Source organism: Monodon monoceros, unplaced genomic scaffold (genome assembly GCF_005190385.1).
Source record: "Monodon monoceros isolate NGI ecotype Baffin Bay Population unplaced genomic scaffold, NGI_Narwhal_1 Super_Scaffold_11, whole genome shotgun sequence".
Lineage (NCBI taxonomy): Eukaryota > Metazoa > Chordata > Mammalia > Artiodactyla > Monodontidae > Monodon > Monodon monoceros.
Window position 1 is genome coordinate 72,227,363 of NW_021703767.1, and position 13,975 is coordinate 72,241,337.

General features: G+C 43.2%; 2 protein-coding genes across 4 annotated transcripts; one reads left to right on the plus strand and one right to left on the minus strand.

Annotated features, from left to right (window-relative positions):
- Positions 1–3,161: 3,161 nt before the first annotated feature.
- Positions 3,162–10,761, minus strand: NCBP2 (nuclear cap binding protein subunit 2). 3 transcript variants are annotated; one of them, XM_029215372.1, is made up of 5 exons: positions 10,553–10,761; positions 8,459–8,640; positions 5,393–5,531; positions 4,719–4,786; positions 3,162–3,699 (listed from the first exon to the last, which is right to left on the minus strand). In XM_029215372.1, the coding sequence occupies exons 1-5, from the start codon at positions 10,628–10,630 to the stop codon at positions 3,696–3,698; spliced, it is 471 nt and encodes a 156-aa protein (XP_029071205.1). In that variant the 5' UTR covers positions 10,631–10,761; the 3' UTR covers positions 3,162–3,695. The 3 variants fall into 3 exon arrangements, with proteins under 3 accessions (XP_029071205.1, XP_029071204.1, XP_029071206.1); XM_029215371.1 differs by having other exon boundaries at positions 3,162–4,786; XM_029215373.1 differs by lacking the exon at positions 10,553–10,761 and adding an exon at positions 9,687–10,250 and having other exon boundaries at positions 3,162–4,786.
- A 54-nt stretch (positions 10,762–10,815) lies between these two features.
- On the plus strand, positions 10,816–11,610 carry NCBP2AS2 (NCBP2 antisense 2 (head to head)). The gene has a single exon (XM_029215374.1). It carries the CDS (start codon positions 10,861–10,863, stop codon positions 11,158–11,160), a length of 300 nt encoding a protein of 99 aa, XP_029071207.1. The 5' UTR covers positions 10,816–10,860; the 3' UTR covers positions 11,161–11,610.
- Positions 11,611–13,975: the final 2,365 nt, after the last annotated feature.

Sequence of the window (13,975 nt, forward strand, 5' to 3'; positions counted from 1 at the left end):
ACCTTTCACTGACTTCCCTCTCCAAGTGAGTCACATTCTTTTTGAAGGGTGAAAAGGAAGTGGCCATAAACTGACTGGTATGTTCTATTTACGGAGGCACACTTGTAAGCACAGTGCCTGTTTTGGGAAGAGTTGATTAAGGTATGAGAAAAAGACAGCGACCTTGAGGGTCCATTTATCTTCACACATGAGAGATTTCAATCTTGGTTTTAAGAAGCATTTATAATAAATGCTTTAATCTTACAAAGGCTTTTGCTGGAACACTGATTCCCTGGATTTTTCTGGTTTTGACCCATTAAAAAATTAGTATCTGTCAAAACTAGTGGTCAAACAAATGAGAATTCAGCCTTTCTAACAGCAATTGTTTCCCATATGGAAGAAATTCAGATTTGCCAAATACCTTTCTATTTCAAGGGTATTTAAAATATAAACATTCAAAACCGAAGACTGACTTCAGGTATTTTGCATGTGGGTGGAGAGAACAGGAAAGGTATTAAGGGAGACATGAAACTGGGGGAGTACAGCAAATGTTATGAGTTTTTTCCCTCTTATTTCTCTAGTGATCTCAACAGCATGCAGGGCTCATCTGCCTCTGCTTGACCAACCCTGAGACTCTAGCACAGGAGTCCTTTTTTTTGCTTCCATGAACTTCATCTTCTGGGGGAAGGCAGAAGTGGCCCTGTCCTGATTTATTACCCTTGGCTGCATTAGGATTAAAGTAATGGATCTTGCATCTTTAATCTAACAAAGTTTTGTGATATTGGAAACGAAAGGAAATAGGGAAAGATGCATGTTAAACTACATCTTTTCTGAACTGGGGGAGGAAAAACAACAAACGTGTATACAAGAAATTCAGAAGCTTGTACAGAAAAATACCAAGTAAATGGCAGAAGATGCTTTGGTTTATGCCTCGTTAGGTGTGAGGTGTTGAAAATAAAAAGCTAAAATGTGCAGTTTAACTTGGCCATAAGGTAGGGCTGACTGCCAGCAGTTGAGGGTGGAGTCAGAACATGTTTACATGCAGGGTTCCCATCCCCAGACATTCCAAGCACCAACACCAATGTTTACATTGTAAACAGCCCCAGCACTTTCCTAGTCCCTCAGACTCAAACTCCTTAGTATAATATAAAACCAGGTCAGTATTTCTTATTGTGCTTCAAGTCATTAAAAAGAGTGATATTAGAGGCACTTTGTGCTGCTACAGGTAGGGTTGTATCAGCATTAGGAAAGGTGACAAAATGGGTTGGGTGTCTTCTTGAGGTTTTCAGGCATAATTATACAAACATGAGATTTTTCAAACCTGTATGTGAGACATTTGCCTTTTTTTGTGTGTGTGTGTAATGGGTAACTAGACTATTGATTAAAAATGTCTTATACTTTAGAGCTCCGTATCTCATATCTCACTCTCTGACAGGAGGAGGCATACAGAAGAGACAGAATTGTGTTCTGGCCAAAATCTTAATGCCCAAAGTTTCAGTTGCCATTTCCTCCACTCTGAGAAATGGTCATGCTCTTAACAGGGAGGCAGAGAGAACCTAAGGTGAGCTGTCCCAAGTCCAGGGTGCCTTTCATGTCCAGTTTAGTAGGGCACCTTGAGGTACATCGTCCAGCATGCTTTAGCTTAAATGTCAGATATTTTAAGTCTGGTTAAAATGTTTCTCTGTTGTTCACGAAACTTGCTTCAGCACACATAGTTGATTCCCCCCATCTTGAGATTAGGTGCAAACCTCTATTTAGCCCAAGCCCTAAGTTTAGAATGGCCTTTATCCTGATGTTTGCAATAATGGCTTCCTTGCAACAGAAATTTTGGAAATACAGTCTGGGCTGTTGGTAGAAGAGACAGGCATTGTTTTACTCTCACTAGCTTGGCACTGAGTTGTTTGGGTGCCCTCAAGGTGGGCAGACCTTATGCTTTTGGGGTTGAGGGCAGGCCTTATCAAACTAAAAGCTGCTTATGATGTGCCTTCAACAAGCTGCTCAGTCCTCTCCATCAGCAAATTTACCAGTCTGTAGTTGCTTTTATCCTTTTGTTAAATCTATAGCAATGAATGTAGATTTAGTTCAACTTTTAGTTCTACTCCAGAATCATAGAGAACCGACCTTCTCTTAAGGAAGGGATGCACTTAAGGAAGGGAGAAGCAGCAGTTGCTGCCAGTAATCCCCAAATCATTTGTTTTGGCTTTGCATTTTGTTTTCTACTTATCATTGAATATGATTAACATTGGTCACCTTGAATTCATAGTTGGAACAAAATAACAGACCTAACTGGGACACAGCCAGCACTAGCCTAAGTTGAGCTGCCCCTTTTCTTTGCAGTTGTGGTATACTACTTCCCTGGGTTAGAAGGAATAATTGGGAGCTCTGGGTGAATCAGACTCTTCAGGCGAGAACCAGTGTGTTAATAGCGTGAATTAGATATCCTGATTACCTGCTCTGCTTAATTGTTATGCAACTGAACTAATCAGCAGGTGTAAAGCACATACTTTGTTATGTGCTAGGCTCTGCCTCCTGGCCTGTAGATAATTAAGAAGACCTAGGGAATGCCATCAGAAGTGCTAATTGTATTTGGGTGTTAACAAAAGCAAATCTAGACAAGCTGTCCACTTAAATGGTACCCTTTGGTTAGAAAAAAATTATTTAAAGATTGTGATCATGTAAAAATCACTCAAACCTTCTAGCAAAAATATTTTTTTGAAAAATAAACTAAATGCCTTTATAAATGTGTGTTCTCTTGTGTTGGATAAAATGTACTGTTTGGTAATTTTTCCCAGTGACATACCAGTCACGACAAGGCTCATCTATTAACAGTGACCAGTGTGGGCTCTAAGCAGCCCACACTGTCCATTAGTAGCATTTTTTGCAATGATGGAAATGTTCTGTATTGGCATCCTACAAATTCCATTATCTACAACAGCCATTAACCACGGGTGTCTATTGAGCATCTGAAATGTAGCTAATGTGACTGACTGAGGAACTGAGTGTTTTAATTTAGTTAATTAGCTACATGTGGCTAGTGGCTAGCAATATTAGTAACTGTCAGACTGTCAAATTAAAATGGACATGCAAATTCTGCATACATATTCATAGATTTCCCCCAAAAAATGTATTCCAGAGTAAAGACCGCTTCAATGTCATTATCATTGGTGAGGAAACACAGACAATAAGTTGGTCCAATTTTATTGAACTCTGTTACAGAAGACAATTCAAATAGGAACCACTGTGGTTTTAATGCCTATAGAAATCTGAGTTACGTTTTACTGCAAAATATAAAATACATTAATTCAAACTACAGTGTAAAAAAGATTTTAATAATGAATTGTATGTCCTCATTAGATTAGATATTTGCAAATGTTTTCCTAAATACAACTAATTTAGAGATATCTTTCTTTTAAAGTTCAAATAGCCAGTTTAAATTTGAGAAAACATACACTTACTGTAACATGAAAGATGTTCAATTGAGATACTTCAGCCCCAACTTCACAAACTACTGGAAATTAGGAGATACTTTGTTGCTAGATGAAAAAATACCACTTACATCAGGGAAAATTATACTAGACTACCAGTTTAAAATGAGCAATAGTTCACATAATATTAGAGAAATTCTCTCTTGCCTTACAAATGCAAAATAAATCCTCCAGACTCCCTTCTCTGTAGAGACCACCAGCTCACTACCCAGGCTCTGAAACTCAGCACAGTTAGCTAGGGAAAAAACGAGACAGACTTCAGTATGAGAATGAGCCAAAACATTTCCCGAGGGAAGCATTTCTGATTTTGATTTTGTTAAGTATTCTCTTGATCTTTAAGCTCTTTTTTTAAAAAACAAAACAACCCCACTCAATTCCCAAGATCAGTTTGAAAATGAAAAAAATAGATCTGCTGGCTCTCACAGCAACCTTCATCATGTCAAGGCACTGGTTTAACTCACATCTGATATTTCCTGCCCATTTCCTACCGACAGCGTCCCCCTTGCCCTTAGAGTAGTTGAGGTTCCCTCTAATACAGACCCTTGGTTTTTTTTAGCATTAGCGAAAACATATTTTGAAAAATGTGTTTAGTAAATACCCTTCAAGTCCTGACCTAATTTCCTGATATAAAAAGCACATAAGAGGTGGTGTTCCCTGCGACTGTCTAAGGCTTACCCAACTATTTAGGAAGTTCCCGTGACTCTAAGTTTGCCTTTAGAGATTAAAATTCAACATAGAAAAAAATTCAGTTATCAAAATCTATTCCTAATTTAGAGTAAAGCTACATTACACAGCAAAACTCCACTTATTAAACTTTATCTTATGCAAACTTAAAATTTTAAAAATAGTAATTCCAGGTCCCACGGTAGACCATAAACCTACTTAGATGCAAACATGGTAAACACTTAAAAATTTTTTTTCCATTCTTCCTAAAAGAAGTGTGTTTTGGCTGATAGAGCAACATAACACATGAAGTCTGTTGCTAAGGAACACAATTTTTGACCTGGCAACAGAAATCATTCTGGTAATCTGACACACAACCAAGATGTTAAGACTATAGAATTAAAGGCATTCTTTTGGATTCTGTCCTTTAATAATTTTTTAAGTGGAAAACCATGAAGAGCCTTCCAGCTCAGTAGAGACATATTAAATAAGGCTTGGTAAAAATAGGCAGGTTCGCAGACCTTGGGAATGCACATCAAATTCAACAGGCCAAAGGAGTGAGTTTTTCATGACGGGGCTCTCACCACTCACTGGTTTTGGGCCAGTTTTCCATAACCTCCTCTCCCAGCATCGTAGTCCTGACGATACTCATCTCGCACCTTAATTGAAAAGAACATGTTACAGTATAGAGATGAGTGTAACAAACATGCTTCCTAAAATGTGTCAAATAACTACGCCTTTTCAGGTGTCATGATGTGAACATTTCAAGCAGAACAGAACATAATTAATTTTAAGCAACTGATAATATAGCTCAACTGCCCTGCAAAATTATTTAAGACTACCTAATGGTGTTTTACCAAACACGAGGTTCATACTCAGCACTCAAAGATAGCACGTTGCAAAGAATAAACTATTTTAAAATAAAAATGTAAAAGTCATTTTAGTGCATTTTGCTTTTGTTCAACACTCTTGGCAGGTGGAGAACATTTAGCCCCAGCAGAAGTCCAATAATGGTTGCTTGTGATGTAGATAATACACTACTTAATGGTTTTTAAAAATAATTTATCATCACTTCTCAGCCTTTTGGCTAAGATCAAGTGTAAAAATAATTTACCAACCCCAATGGGTGGTTTTCAGATTCACTTCAAGCCAAGGTTATAGGCACAAAGTTATTTTCAAAAGAGCAAATACAAATTGACAAAACACTTGTCATTTAGGACTGGAATCCCAGGCAAAGGCTGAACCCAGAGCACCTTTCTGCATACCTGGCCCCCAGAACGCCCACGGCCATACTGCCTGCCCTCCTTAAAGCCTGCGTCCCAGTCTGTGCGAATGATCCGGTCATCCAGACGAGTTCCATTTATGTACCGCATGGCATTTTCTGCATCTGCTCTTAAATAGTATCTTAATTATAATTATTAAGGAATTAGCATTTCTCCAGATATTTTTGTAAACAGAGGAAGCAACATCTAAATGAAGCTAAGAAAAAGTACAAAAACGAATCCAACCAGATGGAGTTCAAAGACAATAATTTGTCTTGCACAGGCCTGTTTGAGATTGGTCCAGAAGCGGTCAAAAATGACACTTATCCGTGGCTACACTGATGATTTTTTTGATAATCCCGTTAAGTATCTGGTTCCACTGTCTCCATATTTTGGTTTGCAAAATATAAAATATGTTCAGTGCAGGTTTTAACCATGAACTGTTATCCAAGAAAACAGCATCTTTGGGTTCCCTGAATATGAAGCTGTATATTCAATAACCTTAAAAAGAGGTCACGGTACATATGAATTGCCATTGCATTTCATTAGAAGGAAACACTCAAAATATCACTCACATTAGTAGTTCCAAATCAGATCTACTAAATCTGTCTTTGGGGTGCTATTAAAAAAAAAAATCTCTGTAAGTAATACTTATGATCATTAGCTGGGTTTAGGAAATACTGATCTGGACTTTTTCCCGTTGTCTTTAATTACACAGGTAGGGAAACACTGAAATTCCAGTGTCAGCATCTACACAATGCCTAGCACACAGTGGGCATTCAATAATTTTTTGTTGAATGAAATGAATGCTAAAGGGCAAACTGAGGAAAAAAACACTAACAATGAACGGTAGCCTTTCTTTCAGGTATCTGCCATCATGATTGTTGATCTCTGACCTTCAAGGCAGATGCAAAAACACTCCAGTTCTTAGAGACTGGTTATTATCTAGTATTTTCTTTGCCTTTTCTGTCCCCTGTGAACTATTTTACAGTATTGCCACCAGAGGCAAAAGTAAAACCTAGGCACTCGTCCCTCGTATCTGAAGGAAGAGTGGGAGAAGCTTGCAGAATCCAGAAATCAGATACCGAAATCAAAAGTGGGGCTTCTGGGACTTCCCTGGTGGCGCAGTGGTTAAGAATCCGCCTGCCAATGCAGGGGACACGGGTTCAATCCCTGGTCCAAGAAGATCCCACATGCTGCAGAGTAACTAATCCCATGCGCCACAACTACTGAGCCTGCACCCTAGACCCCACGAGCCACAACTGCTGAATCCCATGCACCGAGAGCCCGTGCTCCGCAACGGGAGAAGCCACCGCAATGAGAAGCCCGCACACCGCAACGAAGAGTAGCCCCTGCTTGCTGCAACTAGAGAAAGCCCGGGCACAGCAATGAAGACCCAACGCAGCCAAAAAATAAATAAATAAATAAATTTACATATTAAAAAAAAAAGTGGGGCTTCTGGTTCAAGCTGATAGAGCACGTTTTCTTTACTTCTCAAGGCCCCCATTAAAACAGAAAAGAAACACATATACAAAGAGGAGAAGAGACCATAAGCAGACTAGAGATTCAACAGAAGGTGAAGAGTACTAGTGGATGAAACAAAGTCACAGTACGAAATACCCTTGAAAGGGCTTAAAGGAGACAGCAAGCCCAGGAGGCTCTTTTTTTTTTTTTTGGTACGCGGGACTCTCACTGTTGTGGCCTCTCCCGTTGTGGAGCACAGGCTCCGGACACACAGGCTCAGTGGCCATGGCTCACGGGCCTAGCCGCTCCGCGGCATGTGGCATCCTCCCGGACCAGGGCACGAACCCCTGCATCGGCAGGCGGACTCTCAACCACTGCGCCACCAGGAAAGCCCCCAGGAGGCTCTTAATTCCAAGTTGAATAACAAGTGAGGCTGCATATAGGGTTTAATTAAAGGTGTCTATGTGGGGAAAAGACCTGTTAACAGAAAGGCATTTAATCCCAGGCAAATAAAAGTAAAATGATAGGGATCTGAACTGTCTGGAGGAACTAGGGCATTGTCTTTAACATTAGCAAGCCAAATAAAATCCCTTTTCATTCTAGCATTTGAGAAACCCACATGTCCCAAAGGCAAGGCAGCAACTTAAGAAGTTCTGCCTGGGGACTTCCCTAATGGTATAGTGGTTAACACTCTGCGCTCCGAGCGCAGGGGGCCCGGGTTTGATCCCTGGTCAGGGAACTAGAGCAGCAACGAATCGTGTGCTGCAACTAAGACCCAGCGCAGCCAAATTAATTAATTTTTTAAAAAAGTAGTTCTGCCTAGATCCACATAGTCTTTTTTCCCCTAATTATGATCAGAAATCCAGGGATCACCAGAAACTGAAGGAAATTTTACGGCATAAATACAACCAAAAGAAACAATTCAGGGCACAGAAAAGAAAATTCAAGACACGGTAGATCAGGTCTGGAAAATTTCTCAAACAAAATGACCGAAAAATATTAGTTAAAAAACAAAACATCAAAGGATAAATCCAGAAGGTCCAATATTTGGAGTTTCCAGGGAGAGAATACATGGTCACAGGTAAATATAGCTTTGGTTTTGACCTATAAAATCAAGCTATATACACCTACATAATGAAATACTATATAGTTGTTTTAAAAAGAGGTAGATCTACATATGCTAACATGAAGCAATTTCTAAGATAGGTGAAAAAAAATGAGTGCATGCAGTACGCTACCACACATCCATAGGATTACTTCTGGAAAGACCCACGAGACTCGTAACTGATTGTCTCTGGACTTAGAATGGTATAGGGCTTTTATTTTCACTATGCTCTGGACATTTTGAAACACCATAAGCATATACATTTTCAAAGATTATTTTTCTTAATCAACTATGAAAAAAATGGATTTCAGAAAGAATGTTAATGTTAATAGCTTTCCCAGTGTAACAGTATAGGCACACTGGACAGAAGGAAGGAGAGGCAGAGATAAGTGTAGGGATGCTAATCAACGAATATCCTCACTCATCTTGTAAAATAGGGTACCAGCCACTCTGGGCGCCTCCTCTGGCCAACAGCTACATCAAACACACAGGAAGGATACTCCACAAAGCAGAACCCACATGCTGTTTTCTTCATTTTATCCAGGCCCATGATGATTTTCTTTATGTCACCACTTTTGCTGAAGAGTTCATAGATTTGTTCTTCAGTTGTATAAAAGGAAAGATTTCCAACATACAATGTACAGCTTTTCTTCAGTAATTTTTCCTGTTCTTCATTGTCACCCTAGAATTTCCAAGAGCAAAGTGAAAAAAGAAAGGCACAAAACAATGTGAAGCGTATGCTCCAAGTTATATTTTTTAAAAGCATGAATATACATGGATACCACACACAAGAAACAGGTAATATGTCTGCCTCTAGGGAGAATCAAGGGACTGCAAGTCAGATCTCCATGTATGGAAGTCTCATTTAATTCTCAGAGTTGAATGAGGTAGGTCCTAATTTATTATCCTCATTCTACCTGAGGGAAGACAGTTAAGTAGCTTGTCCAGGGTCACACATCTAATCAGTAGTTGTAGCTGGAATCCAAACCCAGTCTTATCCCCAATCCCATACTTCCTTAAAAGTTCACAGGACAAAAGTCATTTTAACGATACATTAAAAATAGGTTTTCCAGGACTCTGGAATGAGACATTAAATAAAGCAGATTCACTTTATTACTGCTGTTACTGATTTGTTAAAATTATGGTCAAGAAGCATTTTCCTTTTTCCTTCTTTTCTCACACATACAAGTCATGTCCCACCAAACAGCCTACAGTTTAGGACAACTGGTATAAGTACTTATTTAAGGTACGATAATAATGTGGATCCCATTCAGGAAACACTGTAGAAATTCTACAAGACAGTATCTTACTACTATCTAAATGAAGCTATAGGCTTTAGACTGCAGAGATAAACAACAGCAAAAGTTGAATCCTTTCACTGTTTTAATGTTGCAGGATGCTTGAAATTCAGGATGGTTATGATGTGGAACTTTCTAAAGTAATGAGACCTGTAAAAGTGATAGAATGAAAAATCATGCCTGGCATACAGTAAGCATTTAAATGGCATACAGTAAGCATTTAAAAACAGTTGACTGCGTGAAAATCTAAGATCCTTCTCAATTTGACCTCAAATTTCCATTTCCCTACCCTACTAATGCATTTTAAACATTCTCCACACCTACCTTCTTCTGTATGTGACTCCTCCTTTCCCCGTCACAGGGAATTTTCCGAATCCTCACAGCCCCTCCCTTTCCACTCATCATTTCTGCCTAGATTATGATCACTTACCTCCATTGTAAATCTGTACATTTACAGTCCTTCCATTTACAATCCCATAATCCCTAGAGGATTATGAAGTCTTAGGGTGTGGAAACTGTCTTCCCTCTCTAAGGTTTAGCAGAAGGCTTCAGCAACAGCACTCAATACAAATTTACTAAACCACCACTAGTTAATGAGTGTCAGTCACCTCCACCCCATCCCCGCCTTTGCTGATACTGAAGAACCCACCTTTAATAGCTGTAGCCTCCCCCTTTCCCACAGAATCTGCTGTGACGTGGGCCAAACGAAAATTTCCCTCTTCAGAAACCCAGCAGTTCTCCGATCTTGACATCCAGACACTTAACATGCTGGTCCCCCCTCCACACTCCAAGGGCTCCCTAAAAGTGGAGGCAGGGCTCAACTGTGTCTGCCACTCACCACGTACAACTTGTGGAGGGCCGTTTAGCCCAAGGAGAGGACGCGAAACGCCAAAGCGCAGTTTGGCTGATGTAACTGAAATTTTAAAAATAATTAAAAGCCCCGGTATCTGGGTCAGGATGGCGCCTCCACATGCTCCACGTGTCAAAAAGACACCAATTTCCCTCATCACAAAGTCACCTTCCCGCGGCACCGTTCGGGAAAACCTGAGACGCCACTACTACTGCCGCCCGTCTGCACTGCCCCGGGGATCAGGCAGCGGCTGCTAGGGAATGTGAGAGAGAGCCTCAAATTCCCTGCCTACGAGAGAAGAGGATTCCATTCCACAGCAGGCACCGAGGCTTCCCTTCGCGTTTCGGGATACCAGGGAATGGGAGACGACACAATGAGACAAGAGCAAACCAATTCTCAGCCTTCTGGCCCGAGGCCTCCCCTTCTCGCTGCCCCGCTTGCCTCACCCGGAAGTGCTGGTCCCGGTACTGGCTCAGCTCGACGTAGGAGTCGCTGCGCAGCGCCTTCAGGAGGCCACCCGACATAACGCACAGATTTCGGTCGAGGACGCCGCCACTGCGAGAAAAACGAAGCCGCCCCGGCGGTAGCGGAACCGGAAACGCTCGGAGGCCGCTGTGAAAAGTCGAAATCCCGTGCTCCAATCCCAGCGCGGCAGTGTCGTCACCCGGCGGCGCCGGCGCAGACGTGGTCCGTAGTCAGGCGTCGCCGATCAGAAGTGAGAGCGGCGTGCTCTGGATTACGGGGCGCTCCGAGGATGATTCTACGGCGGCTGCTGGCCGCCCTGTTGCACAGCCCGCAGCTGGTGGAGCGTCTCTCTGAGTCGCGGCCCATCCGGCGTGCGGCGCAGCTCACCGCCTTCGTACTGCTGCAGGCCCAGCTACACGGGCAGGACGCGGCCCGGCGCCTGCGAGCCCTCGCGGCAGGGGCCGCGGGCTCCCTGGGCTGCCGCGCTGCCCGCTTCAGAGACACCTTCATTCAGGAGCTACGCCGCAGCCTCCGGGAACGCCCGCGGCCACCACCAGGTAGCCAGAAGGGCCCGGGAGCAAACCCCTAAACCCAGGCCGGGCAGAGTCGAGGTCGCCTGCTTTCCCTTCCGGGCTCGACACCGGCCTCGGCGCTATGAAGTCATCCCGGACACTACGCATGGCTTGGAATCCGGACTCAGATGGTCCGCCTACAGAGGTCCCGCTCATCAGAGAGCCCAGGCCATACCGACACCCCTGGTGAAGGGAGCCCTGTGATCGGTCGGGACACAGCGTATGAGAAAAGCCCCCGAAGCCTGACAGAAGTAAAGACTGGTACCTGATACACCGCGCGGGCAGAGAGCCATGGACCAAAGTACAACCGGAAAGAGGGTCTGCCCTCTGAAATGGGACTAAAACTAGTGATGGATGCTGCTGCCTGTGCACTGATATAGCAGGACAGTACTTCCAGGGGAGATCCTGGATGAAAAGACAATCCTGCAGTTGCCAAAATCCTCTGATTAAATGTGTGAGCTGAGTAATGGGTATTGTTACCGGACAAGGTTCTTTTGCCCCATGCGTAGAAAGCCAAACGCTGAGATGCAGAGGTTTGCAGCAAAGAGAGGGTTAACGGTCAAGGCAGCTAAGGGAGGAGGAGAACTAGTCTCAGATCTGTCTTCCCCAAGGCAAGGGGCTTCGGGTATTTTGGGGATAAAGAATAAAGAAGCAGGGCGGCCTGAGACTTTGGGGAGCGTGGGGAAAGGTGATTTGGAGAAAGGTGTGATAATTGTAGTTCTGCACAGGTGTAACTAAGCCACATGCATCTGCAGCTTGAAAGATGGAGGCTTTAGCACCACCTGCCTCTGCCGGTGGAGTTTTCGGCCCTCTGATGTCAAAAGGTCAGGAGCATGCCCAGAGCTTGAACTAGACACAGCCAACTGCAAATTCCTGGAAAACAACTCCATCAAACATCTTATTGTTTAGGCTTTGTGCTGCTTGGAGGCCTTGTGAGTCTTAAAATGACCTTGATTAGTGAAGGCAGGTGAAATGGATTGACTCATTACCCGTGGTTTCAGTGTGAGCTCCCTACTTCTCTGGCAAGGTGGATTTAGGATTCCTGGGGACCTGTAGGCCTATGGTAATAGTAGTTAGCACATATTGAGTACTTACTCTGTACTGGGCACTTGCTAACTGCACTCTGTGTGGGTTGTCTCACTCCTTAAGACAACTTTCATATGAGGAAGTATAAGGCTACTTAAGTTGCCCAAGGCCTTACAGAGTGGAATGTGAATACAGGTGTTTGACTCCAGGGCCCAAGTCCCTAATCACATTTACCCTGCAGCATTTACCCTGACCTTCAATGCCTCCCTTCCCTGCCACCAACCACCATCATCACTGGGTGTTAGGACAACTGCCTACCATGGAACAAGCTACCTGGATTCCTTGTCCCTATTTTAGAGGGTCTGGGATGCACTCTAAAGACTATGCTCCAGCTAACAAACCCACGATTAGGAAATCCATTGTATGCATTGATTGTCTCTAATCAGGCTACACAGTTCATCATGCAATCTAGAAAGCTCGAAGCCCAAGAAGCTTTTAGGCTGGTGACCAGTCTGTACTCTGGCATTCTGATAGTCACTGGATAGGGTGGAGAAGCAAAAGCAGCCTGTCCTCCACTTTCCTAATGGTCAAAGTTCTGATTTGACATTCCATCCTCCAGTCTTCCCATCAGAGGGGCTTCTATTTAATCCCCTCTGAGGCCGGTGTCCCACTCTCCTAATGACAGAGTTCTAATTTGGCATCCTACCCTCCTGTCCTCCCTCTCCCAGACCAGAGGCAACTCACTGGACTCTCCTTTGACCTTGGCAGTGAGGAGCCAGAGGAGCTTGTTCATTCTACTGCCTTGTTTGCCTCATTGGTTTCAATCCCACTCCTTGGTCTCTGGATCTGAATATCAGAGGAGCAGAATGTTAGCAGTCCCCAGCCCAATCCCCTACCCTCCACATAAACAAGCACACTCACAGTCGGGTCTTTTTCTAGACTAGCAGAGACAAAAAGGAAGTGCAGGAAGCAATGAAGCTTCTAGACAAGCTGGCCATTTGGTAAGAAAGGAAGGAAAGCAAGAAATGAAGGCAGTTTATTTTTTGCAGAAGAAGTGTGAAGGAACTAAGTTCCCTCCGTTTTTGTAAAAGGAGCCTGAGAGCAGAGAGAGAGAACTGGGTCCTTTCTGCTCCAGCTAGAGGAGATTTGGATGCCTCCCCGCTTTGTTGGAGAAGCCTCCAGTGTTCATAGTCAGTGGCTTGTCATCCCACCAGGTACCCTATTACTAAAGAAGCAGACCAAATTCTTCCCACCATCCCCAGTGACAACAATCTCCCAACATACCTTTCAGGCTCTTCTGAGCTTTGTCAGAAAGTGAAGCAGGGAAGTAACTCACTCCACTATCCTGCAGGACAATTCCAAATCACCCCTTGGTGCCACACAAATCTAGATACCAACACTTTACAGACAAATTTGTTACAGGTCAGATCACTACAGTCTACACAGAGTGCTACACCAACAGCTCCTCCAGGGAATTCTGAGGTTGTGAACCCAACTGGGGAAGGGAAGAGAAGTCCCGAGAAGCCCAGAGGAATTTGGGACCTTTGAATCTGGGGTGTCTCAAGGTGGCATTTGGTTTTATCTGTTGGGCAGAAAAGCCATCTTTGGCTGCAAAGTAAATAAGTGCTGTCGGGTGCCAGAGATGATGCTAAGCAGTACAGGTAGGAAGACCAATCTGAAGTTCATAACAAACCAACCAAAACAACAATGAACTGTCATGAACAGGTACTATAGAGTTTTAAAGAGGGAAATATCCGGGAGTGTGCTACAGCCAGCTCAGGAGAGAGATCCTTGGCATCTCCTCCC